Here is a 19,614-nt window from a genome sequence, read left to right on the forward strand (position 1 = left end):
GCGCCGGATCCGGCCGGGCAGGGACAGCCGCGGGGGCGGCAGCCGTGGTCTCGCCCGAGGCAATCTCGGCTCGGCGCCTGCCGGTGCTGGCTGGCACTGAGATGTCCTGGCTAACGAGGGGGGGGAGATCGAAGGAAAGGGAGGAACCGGAGAGCTCCCCGAGCCAGAAGGAACGGGGGCTGCTGGTTCAAGCCATGCTGGAGCACGGCGGGGACCCGTGGGACTGTAAGGTGGTCGGGCAGGACCCCACGCTAGAAGCGGCGGAGCGGCACTGGCTGAACTACGTGTCCCTGTACCATCCCAAAGGGGAGAAGAAGTGCTCGGCGCTGCAGTGGCTGCTCTTCAACCTGGCGCGGGCCTTGCAGGCGGCGATGGAAGAGAAGGAGCAGAGCATCCAGAGCCTGCAGGACAGCCTGCAGCTGGCCCGGGACGAGGTGCTGGCGCTGCGGTGCGATAGCTCCCGGCTCAGCGAGCAGGACGAGCAGCTGCGGGAGGAGCTGCGGGCCGAGGCGGCCGAGAACGCCCGGCTGAGACGGAAGGTGCAGTGCCTGGGCACCCTGCTGTCCTTGGGGAAGGGTCTGGGTCGGAGGAAGGTGGCGGCTCTCAGTAAGGGAGACTGGGCCCCAGGGGCGTGGGGTGGGGACGGCTGGAGTTTGGAGATGCGGGAAGAGTCGTCCGTGCAAGGCGTGTGTGCTGGGGCTGCGCGGAAAGTGAAGCCGGTGGAGGGAGATAGAGGCCAGGGAGAGGGGGATACGTCCAGGAAAGAGGAGGTTTGGAGGAAACAGAAGGAGGGGTGGCCCGTGTGGGTGAACCGAATATGGACCTTGGAGCAGTGCACTCCCTTCACGCACGAAGCGGCGAAGCGGGTGGTGACAGCCATCGGGCTGCCCTGGCCCAAGGTAGGGGCCATTATCAGAGCCCTGCCTGCTAATGAGATATTGGGAGGAGAGATTTTAAGGCTGGTGATCAGAAATCTGGGAGAGTATGAGCCTCTCAAAGACAACATGGAGGGGGCACCCTGGAGAGATGTCCAGGAGGTGTCAGCCTACGTGTGTGGGAATGTCTTACTCCGAGCATTAAAGCAAAGGGAGAAACCGGTGACCCCTGACTTCGATATTTTTGAGGTGCACGTGGAGCAGGGGGATGTGGGGGTGCTGGCCTGCCGTGTTCCTGAGCTGCACAAGGGGTTTTTCATCAGCATGGGGTCTACTTTAATTGGCCGCCCCCTGGGTGAGTGCATGGCTACCTTGGAGAACATGGGCACCCTGATGGGACCTCAGGGGAAAGGGATGGCAAACAAGGACAGGATTGGGGCAAAGGGGAGGAAATACATTCCTAGACGGACAATTTGGAGATATTTAATAAGCCAGGGGGTGAATGAAGGAGAGCTAGATAGTCAGCCCACAGGAGTTTTACTTGCCAAAATGAAGAAAATCCTTCAGGAAAAGGGGATGAAGCAAGAGGAGATTTGGGAAAAACTGAAGCAGATGAATCTATCGGCTCCTCCCCCTGTCCCAAAGAAAAAGCTATACCCACCCTCAGGGGACTCTGAAGATTAGGAGTCCCAACCCCTGGTGTCACTGGAATTAACTTCCTGATGTGCAGGGGGAAGGGGCTGTGTGGACGTATGAAGTCTGTTGAAGGGGGGTTGGGGGAGTTGCTTTCTTAATTGCTATGTGATAAGAGACAGCATTATTAGATTATCAGGGTCCTCTGCTCCTGGCTAAATCAGTCGGGATATTGGGAGTAGGAAGGGGTAAAAGAAAGGGAAAAGAAGTAGAAGCTTAATTGTGGGTAGGGTAGGATAAATTGAATGGGTGGATTATTCTGGTAAAAGCAGGTGCAAGCATTTTAGGAATGAATCTCCTGGTTTAGTTCAAGGTAGATTTATCCAAGGGAAAATTGTTCTGCTACTGCCTCAGAAAGAGAAGTGATCGCAGGAGTTCTGAAGGCAGTGAAGTGCTGATCTAAAAGTAAAAGAGTAGTAAGTGTAGTAAATGAAGAGCATGATATGGTTCCTGCCAAAGACCTGCCTCTTCCTATCCCAGTACCCATATGGCACAGAAATCTGTATTTTCACAATTTCTGTGGAAGTCCAGGGATGTGGAGTACATGGGTGTTGGAAACCCCTTGCAGCCCTGGAGTTTGGACTAGGTGGTCTTTAAAGGTCACTTTCAACCCAAACCATTCTGTGAATTGTAAGGCTGTGTTGGGTAATGGCTTTGGCTCCTGGGAGAGGGCACCACTTGAACAGTTGCAAGTTCAAGAGGCTGAAGGAGAGTTTGTGTCAGTTCACATTTTTTACCATTGACAGAACAGCAAGCTGGACAGAGGCAATGGCACTGTGTGACTACTGCCTACATCATACATTGGTGTCTGTGTGAAGTATTGAATGGATGTGGTCCTCCAATCTTAACGGGTTCAGATAAAGGAAACCACTTGACAGATGCACCAGACCAGAAGTTCCTGGGGGGCATAGGGGTGCATCAGTAAACTCACGTCTCCTACCATCCACAGTCCTGCAGGGTGCTGGAGAGAGCTGAGAGGTTCAACACACAGCTGAGGAGCAGCACACCAATATAAAGCAATATGAAAATCCACCCCCACTGGGAAATGTGGTCCTGTCCATACCACAGGTACAAGGGGGAAGGCCCAGAGAAAACTTAGAGTTGATTGTGTTTTGTGGGTTGGGAAACACAGAAATAATTGGAGACAAAGAAGGGAGGGTTTCATGGATAGATGAGACTCACTGCCAGGAAATCAAAGAGAATGTTTCTGTCTAAGGTGAAGTAAGATTGGTCTTCAGGAAGTGGCTGTGGAATCAATCACAGGTGTGAACCATGGAGTGCCTCACTGAGAACAGTTGTCTTCAAGATGCTTATTGTTGTTTTAAAACAGCATCAGGGATGTTGTTAAAGCACTGCAGATGCTGTTCATTGTGTTCTGCTGGCTTCTAGGTGTAAGAGCAATAGTTTAGATGGGAGCATCACCACTGCTGTTAATAATTTTATTTCCTTTGGGAAATATGTCAAAGGAATTTTAATGAGATCTGGAGATGATGGAGATGACCTCAGATGTTTGGTTTCCCAGTAATAAGCATTTGTTAGTTCTTCCAGAATTATCTGACTCCACAGGTAAGATGGCATGGACTGTACAAAAAGACTGAACTGATAGGTTGGATCCTCGTGTGGGTCAGCCACAGAAGTTGCACATGATACCAGTGGTACCTTTGAAACCAGTGTGATGATGGGGGATGCAGTTGTATCACCTGATATGCTCTTAATTGTTCAGGTGGTGCAGTTTTAGTTTTGGACACTGAGCATGTCTAGAACTAAAATCACACCATCCACAAGTATCCACAAACCCTATAGTATCCATATTAATCCTGTAAGATGAGGAAAGAGATGAAGAATTGATATGTGAGGCATGTAACTATTCTAGAATACTCTGAAATGTGACATGAGTTGTGCATCTCTTATGATTGCAAAGTCTGCATCCTTGGAGATACTTAAAAGTATCTGCAGACAGTCCTGGGCAACCAACTCTAGGTGACCCTGCTCAAGCAGTGGGTTGGATCAGATAATCTCAAGAGGTCCCTTCAAACCTTAACCATTCTGTGATTGTCTATGGAAATTGGCAGTAATTTTGAATCATAGACAAGGTAAATGGGTAACAAACTTGCTGTTTAATGCAATAGCAGTGATAACTACCAAATATAGCATGTGGTGTAAAAGCAACTGCCAAGTTAAAAAAACCCAATCAAACAAAACAACAAACTGTAAGGGATTAAATTAAATATCTATTGTACTCAAACTCAATTTTTAGTTATTAAAACAGCTTTTTCAGATGGATCATCTCTGTTCTTATGGATAGTACAACAAAAAGATCCCATATTACAAGGGAAGTGTCATCAACTGCTGGTGCAAATGGACAACTAAATGAACCGTATGTGCTTGTTCTGTATAGTCAGTTGTGGACTGCTTGAGGATGTTGCTGCTCATCAATGGAGCATGTTAGCCTGGCATGGTGATTGGTAACAGTGCAGGCTGTGTTTGTGTTGCCTTACCTGTAATGGAAGAGTGGGAGGCTCACATGGACCTATGGCTCCACCAGGAGAAGACCAAAGATGTGATATTACATCCATTGCTGGTGTACGTTCATTTGCCTGTTCTCAAAAGCAGGATTTTGTTACAGACTGAGGGACTAATGATGTCTGTCTGGGAGCTGAGAGGCCTTGCTGGGAAGAGGTCAACATGACAACACATGGAAGAGAGCCAAGAAACCAGAGAATAGACAAGAAGTTGCAAGCCTGAGACCACCTTGGCGGCGAGTAGGGAACTTTCAGAACTGGGGACTGAAATTGTGAACTGTACATTGCTGGCATGACATATCCATGGGTTGGTTTCCAAAAGTACTTCTATGCAGCACTTAATGCACTTAATCCTGTACTTGTTATTAGTTATGATAGAAGTCACATTGTTCTTTATTTTTATATACTTTGTTTCAAAAGGAAAGAGTGTGGGTAGGTGCCCAGCTGAACATCTTGGCTGTGTTGCTAACAGCTGTGGTGGCTTCCAGCCAGAAGGGATTGAGCTTTTTGAGCACCCAGAGTGGTCTGAATGTCCTTGGAGGAAGGCAGGCAGACCAGGGGGTGGCTTGTGAGTAAGAGGTCCTGCTGGAGCACACAGCCCCACAGAGCTGAGGCCCCAGCAGTGCTGGCAGAAGGGAGACAAACAAGTGCCTCTGCTGCTGTTCTCCAGTATGTAAACTGCCAGATAAGATCCTGCTAGCGCTTGGTCAGCTTGCATAGGGATCAAGGCTAATTTGGGTAGTCTAGTAACAGCAGGAGATAAAATAAACGCAAGGGGACAACCAGGAGTCTTGGGAAAACAGGCTGCCTGCATCTGGTATCCCTGCCAGTAACACCATATAAGGCTGGAACTGCCTGGGTAAAGGCATCAGAAATACCACAGTTAGGTATGGCTGTAGCAAAACCAGGATCAATGGGGAGGAAGTAACTGGGGGCAGTTTGTTTATTTGGGAAGGATTTGAGTGGAGGAGAGGAGGTAGCAAAGGTGGGCTGTGATGCTGAAGAAGAAAGGATGAGGTGTGAAGTCCAGTGAAGAAGACCAGAGGGCTCCAGCTGATGGTAGAAGTGTGGACACCTATGGCCTATAACAATGACGACCTGCAGATTCTAGGCCTGGGAGGCTGGAAGGTATCACCTAGGATAACCCACTGGACTCACTCCATTAGGTCTATGGCCATATGTTGTAGCATGGAGGAATGAACTTGCACCTTGGGACTTAAAAAGCCTGCTGTTGACTGTTGGCTGTGTGAGAGAATTATTAGATCTGAGATTGAGAGTTTGTAATTTCATAGCTGTGCCTTACAGTTTTCATAAATATGTAACTTGATCAGTGTATGGTACTTAGGTTATTTTTTTGTTTGGCTGTTTTCCTTCTAGTGTGTTCACCAGTCAATAAACAGCGTGCCTCAGTTATGTCTTGGGTAACTGGTCTGAAGAGGAGAGCTGCACCTCAGCACAGTCACAGAGCTGTGGTCCATGGAGTCCAGCTGCCATGGGAGTGCTGCTTGCCACGAGCCTTCCTCTAACAGGCCTGAGCGTCCCAGGGAGCACTTAATCCTGTACTAAGGCCCAGAACCAGGTCTGACCACCACTTGCCCAGGAACACCATTATTGGCCTGCCTGTGCACAGTCAGAGAGGCAGAAATCCATGTATGTAGTGGCCAAGCAGAAATTGCTGATAACCACAATAAACCATCAAGGCTGCTATGGGTTCCCCAAGTCCTCCCACTTTGCCCAACATTAAAGAGCAGCACCAACAGCCTGCCAGGGTGGTCATGGTAGATGTGGTTTTGGGTAAGATGCCCAGAGCCTCCAGTTGCTTTGGAAGAGCAGCAGTCACTCAGTGCAACAAACAAAAATATGTTAAAATTTTTAGAAGAATAAGAGTAATGGTCTGCTGAGGTGTTGGGTCTTACATGATGGGCAAATTAAGTCTGTCCTTGAAATGGGGTAAATTAAAAAATTCAGAACAATTTAAGTAACTTTAAACCCATGATTCTTACAAGAGTAAAATGATGGTGTAATTAGCAGTGTAATTCTTTCTTTTCCATGAAGTACCCTCGAATCAATATAATTATGGGAGATACTTATTTTTTTTAAGGGAAGGTTAAAATGGTATTGCTGATTCATCAAGAATCTGCCTCTCAAGCATCAATACAATCACAAAAAGAAAAAAAGATAAATGAATGCATACCACAAGTCATACTTATTCAGGATGTTCCTGTTTTGTGTCATTTCAGTTAATAGCAGGTACCACAATGGTGAGTCAAGACTAAACCTCTCCAAGTGTGCACACTTACCTTCTTCTCTAGAATAGCCTCAGAGTCCATTAGCTGCCTCCACTTAAAACTGGACATAGTGGGTAAACCACATGCAGTCAGTAGATGGCACCAAATCATTACTATTACCTGTGCTTTCCAGCTAAATGCAACAGTGTGTCAGCTCCAAAGAACTCAGGCTGTAATCATGAGGCGAGAGATAACAGGGGGATGGCAGCAGGGAGGTGGAGAGAAGATGCTCAGTGGCAGGTGGTGCACACCCAGAACCCTGCTGCACTTGCACAAAGGTGAAGCCCTGAGTAGTCTTGCCAGCCTTGCCCACACACAACTCCAGGGATGGAACAAACATTCCTGCTGGCCCTGGAGAAGGCAGATGTGCAGTTTAGTCACTGCAGAGACACATCACATTAATAACCACCACACTGTAATCAAGTACCACTCTTCATTACTTTGTTCAGTTTGAAAATCATCTCTGTAGGCTAAAGCAGGGACATCTTACCACTGAAAGAATGTCACTTAGCTGGGAGGAGACACAACCTCTTGAAGCCGCAGGAAGTATATAACAGGTTTTTGATTTGTTTTTTAAAGTCTGATCCTTCCCACTTTCCCTCTTGCATCAGTCATGATACATCAGTACCAAGTATCTTGGATAAGGTGAGTGTTAAAGTGGCTGTTTGCATCTTACCCCACCAAACTAACACCACTAAAGCTTTCCTGTGTAGTATTACCCAAACTGACAAAGCATCCAGCAAAAGCATTTCCTCACTTTGCAGCACAGCCATCCCCAGCAGGGAGCTACCAAGGAGTCAGAGCCAGGCCAAGTGTCAGGACCCAAAGGACAAGATCTTGTGATGGAACAGTGCACAAACACCCCGCACCTTCCCACTTTTCCCTACAGGGACTGAGGGTAAAGGTAACCCCACCTTTGCTGCTGCTGCCTCCTCAGAGTAGAGATAGAAAGCTTCCTTCTACAGCAGGCAGAGAGCAAGTGACAAGAGAAGGGATATTGAGACATCCCCCTGCCAGCTTCTTTGGACAGCTGCTTCTGCTAGTCCTGGTGTCTCCTCACGTACAAACTGACACCTAAGACCTGCTGCTGTGGGGACACACACAGCTGGTGCATTTTTTCACCTGAACAGGCAGTAGACCATTTCAGCTTTGTATCTTTGGAGCTACTTTTGTCCTGTGCTTGATGTCTTCCCTGTGCATTTCCACAGCCAACTGCAAGGGCTCAGCACCACACTGAAGTCTGTCCATCAGTCAGACCCTTCTGCAAATATTTAAAAGTCCACATATCTTACAATAATGTCAGTCTCGAAACACTCAAGTCTAAAATTAAAGTTTATTTCAGCTGTAAAAAGAAACAGGGAAATATGTACATAAGTATCTTAAGAGTTACACAAGTGATAATGTGCCGTTTCTTTTCCATGTGTAGTTCCCACTGCCTGGCACTTGGAGATAACTTATTTCTCAGTGCTTTTAGATGTTTGACAATACACACAAAAATACAGCTTCCAGTGGGAATCCCAGAAATTGTAATGCACCTCAGAAGGTCAATTTTCAAATTTTGTTCAGTATTTGGTATAGAAAAGACACCTCAAACATGACCTGGGCCAGCAGTGTGCCTGTAAGGCTGGTGAGTGATACTCTGAAAGCAGGCAGCTGCCTTCCACCTCAGGTGGCAAACTGAGGCTGCCGGACCCAGCACTGCTCGAGAGCAGAGGTGCCGTGCAGCCTGTCGTCCGTCAGTCCCAGGAACAGCAGCTGACTGCAGGATTTAAAGTTGTTCTTTCCACCTGAATGGCTTACCCAGTACTTCTTTGCAGACACAGCTCCAAGTGCAACCAAAGGGAACTTTGCCTGATCACGGAAAACAGGGCTGCACTTTGCTTTACATACAAACAATCAAAGAAGTACAGACCACTGACTGACAAAGGGTACAATCAGGGGGCTATTCAGATGATACATTATTTGTATGGAATACAGCTTATATACTTTCAGTATGAATACAGGGTCTTTGTATTAATACATTTTTTTAAAAAGTGGTCATATTGATTTACCTGGCTCAATTTGAAAGATTAAACTCTTTGCCACTCATTCAACATCTTTTGCACTTAGAGTCTTTAATTCCCACGTGGAGAACAGCACTTTAAGCACATGTGACTGTGCCTGATGTCAGGCCAATGTTGGAGCTCTTTACTGGACTGGGACTAAGGCCAACATCTCCTTGCATGACTGAGCACTGGAGACATTAAAAGAAAAGCAATAACAACAAAATCAACTCACTGTGATTAATTCTGGACTCTGAATTTAAGTACTCACATTGAGCAGTCAAGTCTCCCTTCGTGTTCAGTAGGGGAGGGAAACTATTCTTTCTTCTCTTAACCCATTATATGTGGTAGGTAGGAAGCTAGTTCCCCTACTTCAGCATTACACTCAGATGCCCCTCAGCAGGAGTTAATTAGTTCAACTAATGTTCTTCAGAAAAATGTGTTAGTGAAATTAACCTGTACTAGCTCTAGCTTATCAGTGTTTGCTCTCAGTAAAAATACTGGTTAATAAGTAAAACAAATGCCTTCAACAGAAATGGTGGTTAAAATATTTTATTTTTTTATATAATAGAACATACTGCTGTTTACTTTAAATCACTTTAGAGTAAAGGCACACATTGTTAAAAATACTTCAAATTTACATCACATGTACAAATGCATAAAACAGATGTACATGTCACCAAAAAAATACAATATGGCTTCATAAGGTTGAGGCGGGGCTGGGACAATTCAACATATATTTAAATTTTACAGGATGCTGTCAACACTGAAAGGACTGACTAGAACAGAAGAGAATGGACCTAAACCACTGATTATGTTATATAAATGGTACAACACATTGAATATACAACATCGAGAATTTGTGTATGGATTCATAGAATTGTTAGTTCTGCAAATTCATCACTTTCCAGTGCCACTGAGTAAACAGTGCATGCATATGATCTGCCAATTTGCAACAGTGGGAAGATAAATTGCAAATTCTCCATGCACAAACAGGTTCCTTGAAGAATCTGCTGATATGCTTTGTAAAGAAAAAAACCTAAAACAATAGACTAAAGGTACTGACTGGAAAGAATAACTGAATAACAAACAGACAACTTAGATGGTAATCACTTCTGGCTAAAAAGCATAAAACATTACATCTGCAAGAATGCTCCATGACAATCATTTAGCATTAGTCCCACCCAAGTTTAAGGCTCCTATCTAAAATTCACCTTAGATTTGTTTTCCTTCTTGTAAAAGTACCTGAGCACAAATATCAAAGATCTACAGAACTTTTAAAATATCTGCAGATACTTTAAAAATCTGTAGATAACTTAAAGCAAAAACATCAATATATTGAATTCTACCAGCTAAATAGTCTCAAAAAAACAACCAACAGAACAACATTTTGGTAAGTCAGTAAAGCCAGGAGAAGAGTAAGCTTAAGCTTTTGCTTTCTTCTTTTAAAAATGTACATAAAATGTAATAGAATTATTCAAATAGGACTGCTTCATTATAAACAATACATTAAATGTTTTTTAAAAACAGGAATCAAAATTCAGGCAGTCACTCTTCTATAAATTGTTTACAAATGCTGCTTTTCCTCTTGCGAAAAACGGCTGGTGGTTTCTTAAGCACTGATAAGATAGAAAATAAAAGGACCTGCCCCTACTGTATTCTGTATTATCATTTACATTTTGTGTCCAAGAAACATGAATTGCATGAATTGCTGTCATTCTCATTTGCAAAGGTTTATTCCCCACACAACTGTAAGGCCCAGAAAAGCACCTAGCATCATCTTAAAAGCTCTGCGGGATCGAGTTAGATTCAGTAAGTGTAAAGATAAACATGCACTTTAATAATTTGCTGCACTGGAACTCATAAAATTTTCAAAGTGTCAAGGCAGAAAAGCATCAGGTTGCATGGACAGACCAGCTCCCAGCAAAGTCAATGCCATCACAGAGAGGAGCATCAGACTCTTAAGTTAATTTTAAAAGCTCAAAAAAGACAACACTGCACAGAAGATACAGGTACATACTTTCAGCAAACAAAAGACTGTACAGGACCATTTCCAACACAAGGTTTTGGAAATACATCCCACTCAAAGTGGTTTGTTGATTTTATTGAGCCAACTGAAAACAACAAAGAAACACAAAACACATCATCTTTTCCTCCTCCTGCCTCACACACTGGTTCCCATCTTTCATTCCCAAAAGAAACTAATACAGATAAAAACCTCACTTTAAGCAACTGTATATGAGCCTGAGAAGCAAATGGGACTTCCATTCAAATACATCAGGTTAAAACTTTGATATGTCAAAATTATCTTTATTGTTGAACTGGGACTAGCTGATTGCAGAGGGCACTTTACAATCACTGACAATCCTGTATAAAAAGAGGGTACAAAAAAATTCCTATAAAATATTAAACTAGAATTAAAAAAAAAAAAAAAAAAGAAAGAAATAGATTGATGATGGATGACTGTTCTGGATAATTAGCAAAGAAAATAACAGCAGTACCCATAATTCTATGTATAAATAGCAGGTAATACAAATCAAATGTTACAGCTAGTTTGAAAAACTAAATTGAACATTGCTTTCCTATTAAATAGATTAAAATATTCATCCACCGAGAAATTACATTGATAAATAAAATATTTTCATGTATCAAAAATGAGGGGCAGGTACTATCAATTCCAGACTTCTTACCCAAATATGAAAGGTCTGAGAAACAAAAGTAAATTGTACAGTAGTTCTAGCCTCTTAAATTTACAATACTGAATCCAGCAGGATATGGCTAAATAATACAGTTTAAATAAGCTAATCTAAAGGAACAGAGTGTCCTGTAAACATCTGACACAAACCACATTGCATTCTGATGGGTTGGCTATTCCTTCTCTATGCAGAAGAAAGACAATTCAACTGATGATGGTAATGAGGGATGCAATCTAAAGGCAACGTTCCTGTTCTTCAATAAGGCTTGTAAAAAATTTGAGCAGTGTACGTATGACAGCCTGTACAACTCTGAAATTCCTGGAAAGCTCTTGAATTTAAAAAAAAAGCCTAAATGTTTTACGTATAAAACACACATTGAGAAGATGTCCTTTTAAATTATGTGTAAAAGTGTCTGGCACCAGAAACAACCACTTGGTATTATTATACCTAAGAAAATAAAAGCAAAGAATCACTCAAGACAAGTGTCCCTGAACTTCGGCAGAGATGCAGCCGATTAGATTACTTGGTGTTGTTCTGTTCCTCTGGAAAAGAAGTCATGAACACACACTCTTTAAGCTGCCTGTACTACATCATCAGTAATATATATATTATATATACAGTATGCATATATAATATATATATCTGCATACACATTTCTTTTAGCTCAATCTGGAATCATCTGGTTTCATGCAACACACTTACCAGGAATCAAAACTATTAATTAGGTCATAGCTGGTGTGACTTTAGTATCAAATCTTTTACTATATAGTGATTGACATTGCTCAGCATCAATCAGCTCTGACTGAAATCCTCATCTTCTTTCAGTCCAGTTCACGAGTTGCCTCTATCACCCTTTTTTCAGCCCCTTTCTTCACACAGTGCCTCCACTGGATGTTCAATGCTGAGGCACCTCTGTCAGCCTCTGAAGATAGCTCTGTGCTGCTGGCATCGAGAGAACAAACTGAACTGTCCTGTGACCTATTCGGTAGCAGCCATATCCCAGCAGTCCAAAAACTGTTGCTTTTAAGACAAATTTGAAAATCTTACTTGAAGTTGATGGAGGAGGCACACTGAAACAAAAGATAAAAAACAATATTAATATTTGCATGGCTGCTAAGAGCAGGCATTTTCCAACCAAAAAAAGGATCTTTTCTCTCCCTTTCCCCCTTATAGTGCAGGAAATTTTCAGGTAACAGATGCATCATGCATTAACAGTGTATTATTTCATGTTCAAGGGCTACCTACAAATTAAATAACAACAATATTAAAGCCTTTTCTATTTATGTATGATGCCACTCTTAATGGCTAGTCTCTCTAAATCATATTTTAAACACCTAAATACACCATCTAGGCAGGTCACTGTTTTTTCTGATTTTCACAGACTGAAGAGAAGGGTGAGTTGGTTACATAAACACAGTAAACACATGTGATAAGGTAAAGTGTCAATATTTGAAAGGCTCTATTACCCTAAAGCACCACAGACCAATACTACCAGGTCATATTATAATACCTTCTGTATTTCTGAAGTCCTGACCTTTGCGGCTTTATAGGATACGTGGTCTGAACGTTTTTGTTCTTCAATTCTGTCTTTTAAAAAGCACATACATCTATTTTAATAGGTATCTGGAGCAAGAGTTCACCAGATACATGGCTTAAATCAGCCCATATTTAGGTATACACATTAAAACAAGTCATTGCTTACATATACAGTTAAGAATAGGCTACAAGCAACTGTGACACTAAGCTTGCAAGAGCCAGCAGTGTCCTGACACAACTAAAGCTTTAAATCCAATAGTTGATATTTACCTAAGGTAGACTGGAAGCCTGGTTTTGTTTTCACCATCTTCTACAGCCCCAATTTGAATTCTCATTTTAAAAGACTTTAATGAGGACCAATTAATTTTCTTTCTAGATAAGGACATTCTCATCTCTACTTCCCTCCATATTCAACTATTTACTTTTTTCCTTTGATATTTTTCTTTGCTGTAAGCACAATGTGCAAGCACTGCACAGCAAGTCAGTGAGCTGACAGGGTAGAGATGACAGCAGTGATGTTTCTTCAAGCCATGACAACCAACCAAAAAACCTCCAAAGAAACTAGTTACTACTGGTTTTTAGCAAGAGAAGCAGTTACATCAACATGTAGGAAAGGACGACTGTTACCTCATTATTTCCTGGATCTTTAAGTCAGAATTCCAGTTCTTCTCAATTCCAGGTACATGACCCATGCCAACAACACCAACTACAACAGCTGGGATATACCTTCTAGGTTCACCTGAGAAAGAGAGGTGGAGAAAAGGAAGCACACTCATAAAAGAATTCATTTCAAGCCAGAAATAAATAGCAATGTGTGAGAATACAAAATTCATTTTTCCAGGACACGGGGACTCTTATGACCAGATATTGAAACCCTGTTACATACTCATCTCACCTACTGCCTCTTTCACTGAAGTCTGAAAAAATCAGCAGAGTTTTAAATTTTCAAGAATCACTTGTTTTGTAAACAGACATGGTTGGTGCTCATACTCCAGCCTCAGGGTGAAAGGCTCAGCAGATGCAAGGTAAATTAATTTCTTTCTTTCTCTGGGTAGGTCATGTTTCTTTACTGCTTATCAGGAACAGCCCTGGTCTTTGCTGTCTACTGAACAGAGAGCTTTCTCCACCACTTTGGACAGTGGCAGCTGGCACATACCCAAACTGTGACAACACCTGGGCTAACAATCTGAGAACAATGCTCGAGTCTGTGAAGTTTACTGTTACAGACCTGGCCTCAGCAACTGCAAAACCCAGACCATTGACATGCAGCAGTTGACCAGTCATCTTTAGACCACTGCAACATGTGCCAACTCTCACCCTCACCTCCCAGCTACCATCCAAATTTCACAACACCCAGTGGAGATCAAAATATTGTTCCTGCTCTACGTGGTATCAACTGAAGAGATTAACATCCATTTTTAATTTTTTTAAGCACTGTATCTTATGTGACATGTGGCATTCATGAATAGAACATCCCAGATTTCCTGAGAACTGAACTTTGGGCCAGTACACAGAGAACACCTTGCTGGTTATGATATCTGTTTTAAAACAATTACTTTCTGAAGCTCGAGGTAGTTCTATCTGCTTTGCTGCTTGCTTCAGCATGTACGTCAAGTAAATATCTCGTTCTGAGACAATCGTTCGATGAAGATCAGGGAATTCTCCAATCATTTCTGCCATCATCTGCTCCAGTAAATCCTTCTGTTTGCATTTCTCCACATCATCTTTACTGAAAGAAAGGTAAGTTTTCTCAGTATCTGTTATGTTTTTAGAGGCCAACACAGATAAATCAATGAGCATTACAATTGGGCATTATGCACATTATTTACCTAAACACATGTTCTACAGTTCTCCTACCTCTGTTATCCTTTCCAAAAGGGAAACAATCTCCATAAACCTGTAAAACTGGATACCTAACAATGCCTCTACAGTGAGGCAAAGGGAAAGAAGAAAGGTCACTTGCCTTTAGCCAGTTCAACTGGATTTTTCCCCTTCCCACTTTAAAAGCTGACAACTCAACTCAGCAAGACCACTAGGGCTTCAAAAGCAACACTTATGGTGCCCACTTTCAGTCTGTGTTAGAAGCTTAGAAGAGCCAACAGAGAGCACCCCTGAGGAAGCAGATCACTGAACACACAGAGGCTCTACTTAAGGAACAAAAAAAGCACACCATAAGGTACAGTCTGAGAGGATGGAAAGATATGTGCAGATTCCTAGTGTCAATCACAGGTCTTCAGCAGAGAAGTCAATGTTTTAAGAAGTCAATTCCCAGAACAGAATAGAAAATGGGCAGGAAATGAAAAGTAAGAACTGCAGGAGTAAACGTAAGGAGCTTTTCTAATTTTTGTAGGTGCTGTAAACCCTCCTGCTTGCACCCACAGCTGTGGTACAGCCATAGCTTGCAGCAACAGAATTATCTGGTTTTGCATGTCTACTGAAGAATTATGTCAAACACGCTTCCTTTAGTTTCCAAGATGAAAAGGACATTACAAATGTCAACAGAGGAACTGAAAGCAGAAATGCACTGCTAGCTTCATGAGCTGTGCAGAGTTCCAGTCACAGGGTATGAGAGAGGCCCTGAGATTCAGGGACCAAGAATTTTAAGAAGTTTTTTGTAAGTTCACCAGGAACTCTCCAGCACCAAGTCTTTCGCTTCATGGGGAAGTAAGGCATCAAACAACAATTAAAGAAAGAGCTGGAACAAGATCGGGAAAGAAGCTTTCTTTTCAAAAATACCTGTTATTGCAGGGTAGTTTGTATATTTATCCTTCTTGCTAACTTCAAATTTTATTGCATCAGGCTGTGTACCCTTATACTAAAGTCAAACTGAGGAACTGAACAACTCACCCTGACAAACATATGGGATGCTTATTCATACCTGATTGGGTCAGACAAGAAGCAAAGGCCCCAACCAAGCTTGACTTTTTGCCAGAAGGAAAGTGCAGCAATTGCTCTCTTAAATGTAACAGGAATGGGTCGGTCACCAAGATGGAATTTACAGAAGGGTACTTTACTGGCCTGAAAGAGAAGATACAAATCACTAGTCAACGTTTCATACTGCAGCACAGTACATCCTTATTAATGGAATGTTAATGTTTTATTGTGTTATACAAGGTACCTTGAAAAAGAGCAAGTAGTGTCATACTTCAACATAAAAAAATATTTTGGCTTTGTAGTAAATAAAATTTACAAAATACTACTTCATAAAGGAATAAATCAGCTACACAATGTAGTAGGTATTACAGTTAAAACATTAAGTTGTAATGCCACACTCTTTACGTTAATTTTACTGAAGCAGAAAGCTTCTGCTTACTACTACGTAAGGTGAGCAATGGGGTTTAATATCTATCTGGGTCTGAATAAAGTTGAGGTGAAACAACTGCAATCATTTCACTTTTACCTAGGATTTGTCAGGATCATTAATTTTTTCAGTTTGTCATGGTAAAATATATTCAAGAAGGAGGTTATGAAACAAGAACTGATACCAGATACCATGAGATAACGTGAGCTGAGACTTGGTTGTAGCTCATACTGACAAATTTTAGTGTAGCACAGACTTTCTAGAAAATTATTTCCTATGAACAGTTGTTTAAAAATTTCAAGCAATCACTTTAGAATAGGACAGAGCTACTTTTTTCTTCTTTCCCACCTAAAATGTTTCATTCTGGTCTAGAATGCTCAAGAAAATACACCTTGAAAAAGTTTTCTTTTTATTAAGGATAAATACAGTAAATTATTCCAGATTCTTTATCGGCAATGTTATCTCAGATTTCCTTATTAATACATAATTTCCCTAAAACCAGCAAGATGCATTCTGCAAGGTGGATATGTACATGGAAAATAGTATCCCAGTGCTCCCAGACAAAAAAAAAAAAAAAAGATTAGTGTGATACATAGCTACTATTTAATTCCATGTATCACAGATGGCAGTAGTACAAAAGGGAAAGTTAGAAGACCAGACAGGAGTAACAGACCAGTCAGATATTTCACTTCCCCAATCTTTCCGGATTAATGTGTTAGATCTCATTAATACTTTAGAGCTGGTTTTCACAGCCTGAAATCCTGACACCACCAACAGTGGGACCACAATCAATATTCAGAATTCAAAAACAATTACTTTAAAGGAACTAAATTATTAATGAAAACAAGTGTCATCAGAAATACCATCGAGAAAAACCCTTATTGTTTGAAGCCTTTTTGGAGTTGCTTTCATACCACTTATGGCTACAAACTTTTGTACCTTTGAGTACACTCTGAAGCTGAAAATGATTCTTACTATTTCATTGGCTTCAGCAGAGCTATGGCCAGAGTGCTCTTTCAAGTTAGTGACAAAATGATTTTATTTAGTTCAACTCTGGGAGCAAAAGGCCAGTAATGTGACCTCAGAAAAGCCATTTCAAGTTCACACCTCTTTGAAAGCCTCCCTGAATTCTCCTCCTGGGGCCATTCCCAGCTGTTCTGTGATGTGAGCAGAAACCTTCAGAAGCAGCATTTGCATCAATCCAGACATGACTCCGTTCTGACAGAAAAGGAAGAAAAACAAAAAAAATAAATCAATAAGCTGTGTGGATTTCTAAGAATGCACTATTCACAGTAATGAAAAAAATAATTATTTTGATGAAGAAGCAGCACTGAAGCTATCTTTGGAGCCAATTCACTGATCAATTCAGTTCATATTTCAGTTTTTATCAGTTTACCTCACTGTGCAGCCAAAGTATTCTCACCTTCAACAAAAATGTATGGCAGAGTTAAGAAAAGAAAGGAGGACAGCCAGACTTAATTCAGTCTATATTTACTCTGCCTGCTTGAAGAAACTATCTGAATAACTTTTCTGGATACAAAAAAATAAAGGGATCACAAGAGTATATTCCATTGAATGCACAGTGAACACCATGTCATACAACATACTGAAGTGAATATCCAGTGGGCTAATCACAGGCACATCCATAATCCTGGAAAACACTAGACTGAGGACTGGTTAGGTTAACAGATGCAGAAACAGAGAATCTAGCATTGTACAAGAAACTGCAGTGCGTGACTTTGGCATATAAGACCTTAGAGGAGACCTCACAGTTCTGAGTACGACTAACTCCCACAAGCAGATTGAAGGTTCTCTACTAATTTTTTGAACAGAGACTTAAAATTAAAACTATTATTTTTAAAAAGAAAAAAAATTCTCCTGTGTATGCTTATGCAAAATTTTTCTTCCCTGACCTTTTTACAAAAAGAATGAAAAAACATCCATTCAGAGATGTCCCTTCTGTCCAGCTCTGGGTGTCCTCAACTCAATCCTAAAACTCAGTGGATGAGTCCCAAAATGTAACCTGCACCTTGGTTACACACCTCCTCCAATCTGGCATCAGCCCTTAATGCTACCAAAAGGGGCACTGCCCCTTCTCTCAGCGAAGGTTTATTTCCTGCGACATCACCAGCTTCACACAACTGAAGATGAGGCTGCACAGGACAGCCCGAGTTAATGTAGCTGCTGGACCTTATCAGAGAAAGGTCCTGGTCTTCATTCCTTGCTCAAATGACCCACCCCGTGCCAGATTTAATGCTTGTGTGAGCGCTCCAAAGGCTGTAGGCAGTTTCTGCAGTTAAATGGACTTGAGTCACTGAGGACCAGAACTGGAAAAGAGAGGGGCTATTTTCAAAGACAACTGATTATCTGCTTTATCATACCACAAACTAGCAACCATGGCAGAAAGTCAGGTGTTGGGCTCCTGGGGGGAGCTTAGGAAGAAAGAAGGCAGTGAGAAAAAGTGTTTTCAGTATCCCCGAGATTGAGCTAAAAGTGCCTGGGGAACAAGGGTTTTCAGAAGTTCAGAGATGTCCACAAAAAAAAAAAAAAAAAAAAAAAAAGATAATGCAGCCTCAGGTTATTTACTGGCTGATCTCCCCTTCAGGATTGGTGCACCTGAAGTTGCATTTTTACACTGTGACAGAAGATTCATCCTACTGGCTAACAGAGGGATGCATCTATGAAGTGTGTCTGAGTTGTCTGTGCTGTTAACCTGCATGAAACTCAGTGCCTACTGTATTTGTTTAGCATCAAGGAGATAAAAGGTGACAAGCAGCAACCAGCAATAACTGGCCAGCCAGATACTGCTAGGGGATAAAGAGCAAAATGTACAAAAAATGATGAGAGCAAAACGGTAAAGGAGGTTATTATCAATACCAGATTATTCAGTGTCAGATAAAGGAAAGTTGAACACAAAAGAAAATTAAATCCTGAGTGGATGGCGATAATTTTGTAGCTGAGATGCAACAGCCATAAACACAAAGCAATGCACGAGTATACAGAAATTTAACTGCACAGGCAGAAGGATGCAAAGCTATTAGCACACAGGAAAGAGAAAGCAAAACACCAGTTTTATCAGCCCAATGTTCAATAGCAGTCAGAAAACAAGAAGAGGGATTATCAGGAAAGGAACATTATGGAAACATGAATGTGCTGCTGTACAATTCTGGGCAGACTCCTGTCTTGAAAGCAAGATACTTCAACTAGAAAATGTGCAGAGAAAGACAAAACATATGAGAAGAGATTAAACACATTAAATACTCATGAGGCTTGCGAAAAGATGACTGAGGAAGATACACTGCTGGACACCATGACTAGCATGGAGACAGTGAAAAGGACAGGAAGAGGGAGGAATATCCAGGCAAAGTACGACTGCAGGTTTCAAGGCCTTTCCCCACACATCCGCTATTGGCAGCTGCCAGAGGGCTTCTGAAGAACATAAATCTTCCACTGGACTCAGCACAGGAACACTTATACTATGTATGGGAACGCAGCCTACGGAGGGGGCCTTGGAGGTACTCTCTGACCACATAACAAGTCACAGATCCAGCACCAACTGCAGAAACAAACCATCTATACTTTCATCCACAATTCTTTTAAAACCTCTAATTCCCATGGAAGAAGCCATAACAGCCTGGAACTTGTTTTCCTACTGCTGCAA

General features: G+C 42.0%; 1 protein-coding gene across 4 annotated transcripts in view; it reads right to left on the minus strand.

The window, feature by feature from the left end:
* Positions 1-8,945: 8,945 nt before the first annotated feature.
* Positions 8,946-19,614, minus strand: part of TRABD (TraB domain containing) — a 37,569-nt gene continuing 26,900 nt past the window's right edge. For all 4 annotated transcript variants that reach the window (XM_051795666.1, XM_051795667.1, XM_051795669.1 and 1 more), the window contains 5 exons: positions 17,061-17,171; positions 15,531-15,670; positions 14,209-14,381; positions 13,280-13,391; positions 8,946-12,186 (listed from right to left, as the gene is read on the minus strand). In XM_051795666.1, the coding sequence (XP_051651626.1) occupies positions 12,012-12,186; positions 13,280-13,391; positions 14,209-14,381; positions 15,531-15,670; positions 17,061-17,171 (711 nt within the window). In that variant the 3' untranslated portion in view covers positions 8,946-12,011. The remainder of the gene's footprint in view (positions 12,187-13,279; positions 13,392-14,208; positions 14,382-15,530; positions 15,671-17,060; positions 17,172-19,614) is intronic.

This window comes from Manacus candei, unplaced genomic scaffold (genome assembly GCF_025592945.1).
Source record: "Manacus candei isolate 608988 ecotype Guabito, Panama unplaced genomic scaffold, ASM2559294v1 h1tg000043l, whole genome shotgun sequence".
Classification (NCBI taxonomy): Eukaryota; Metazoa; Chordata; class Aves; order Passeriformes; family Pipridae; genus Manacus; species Manacus candei.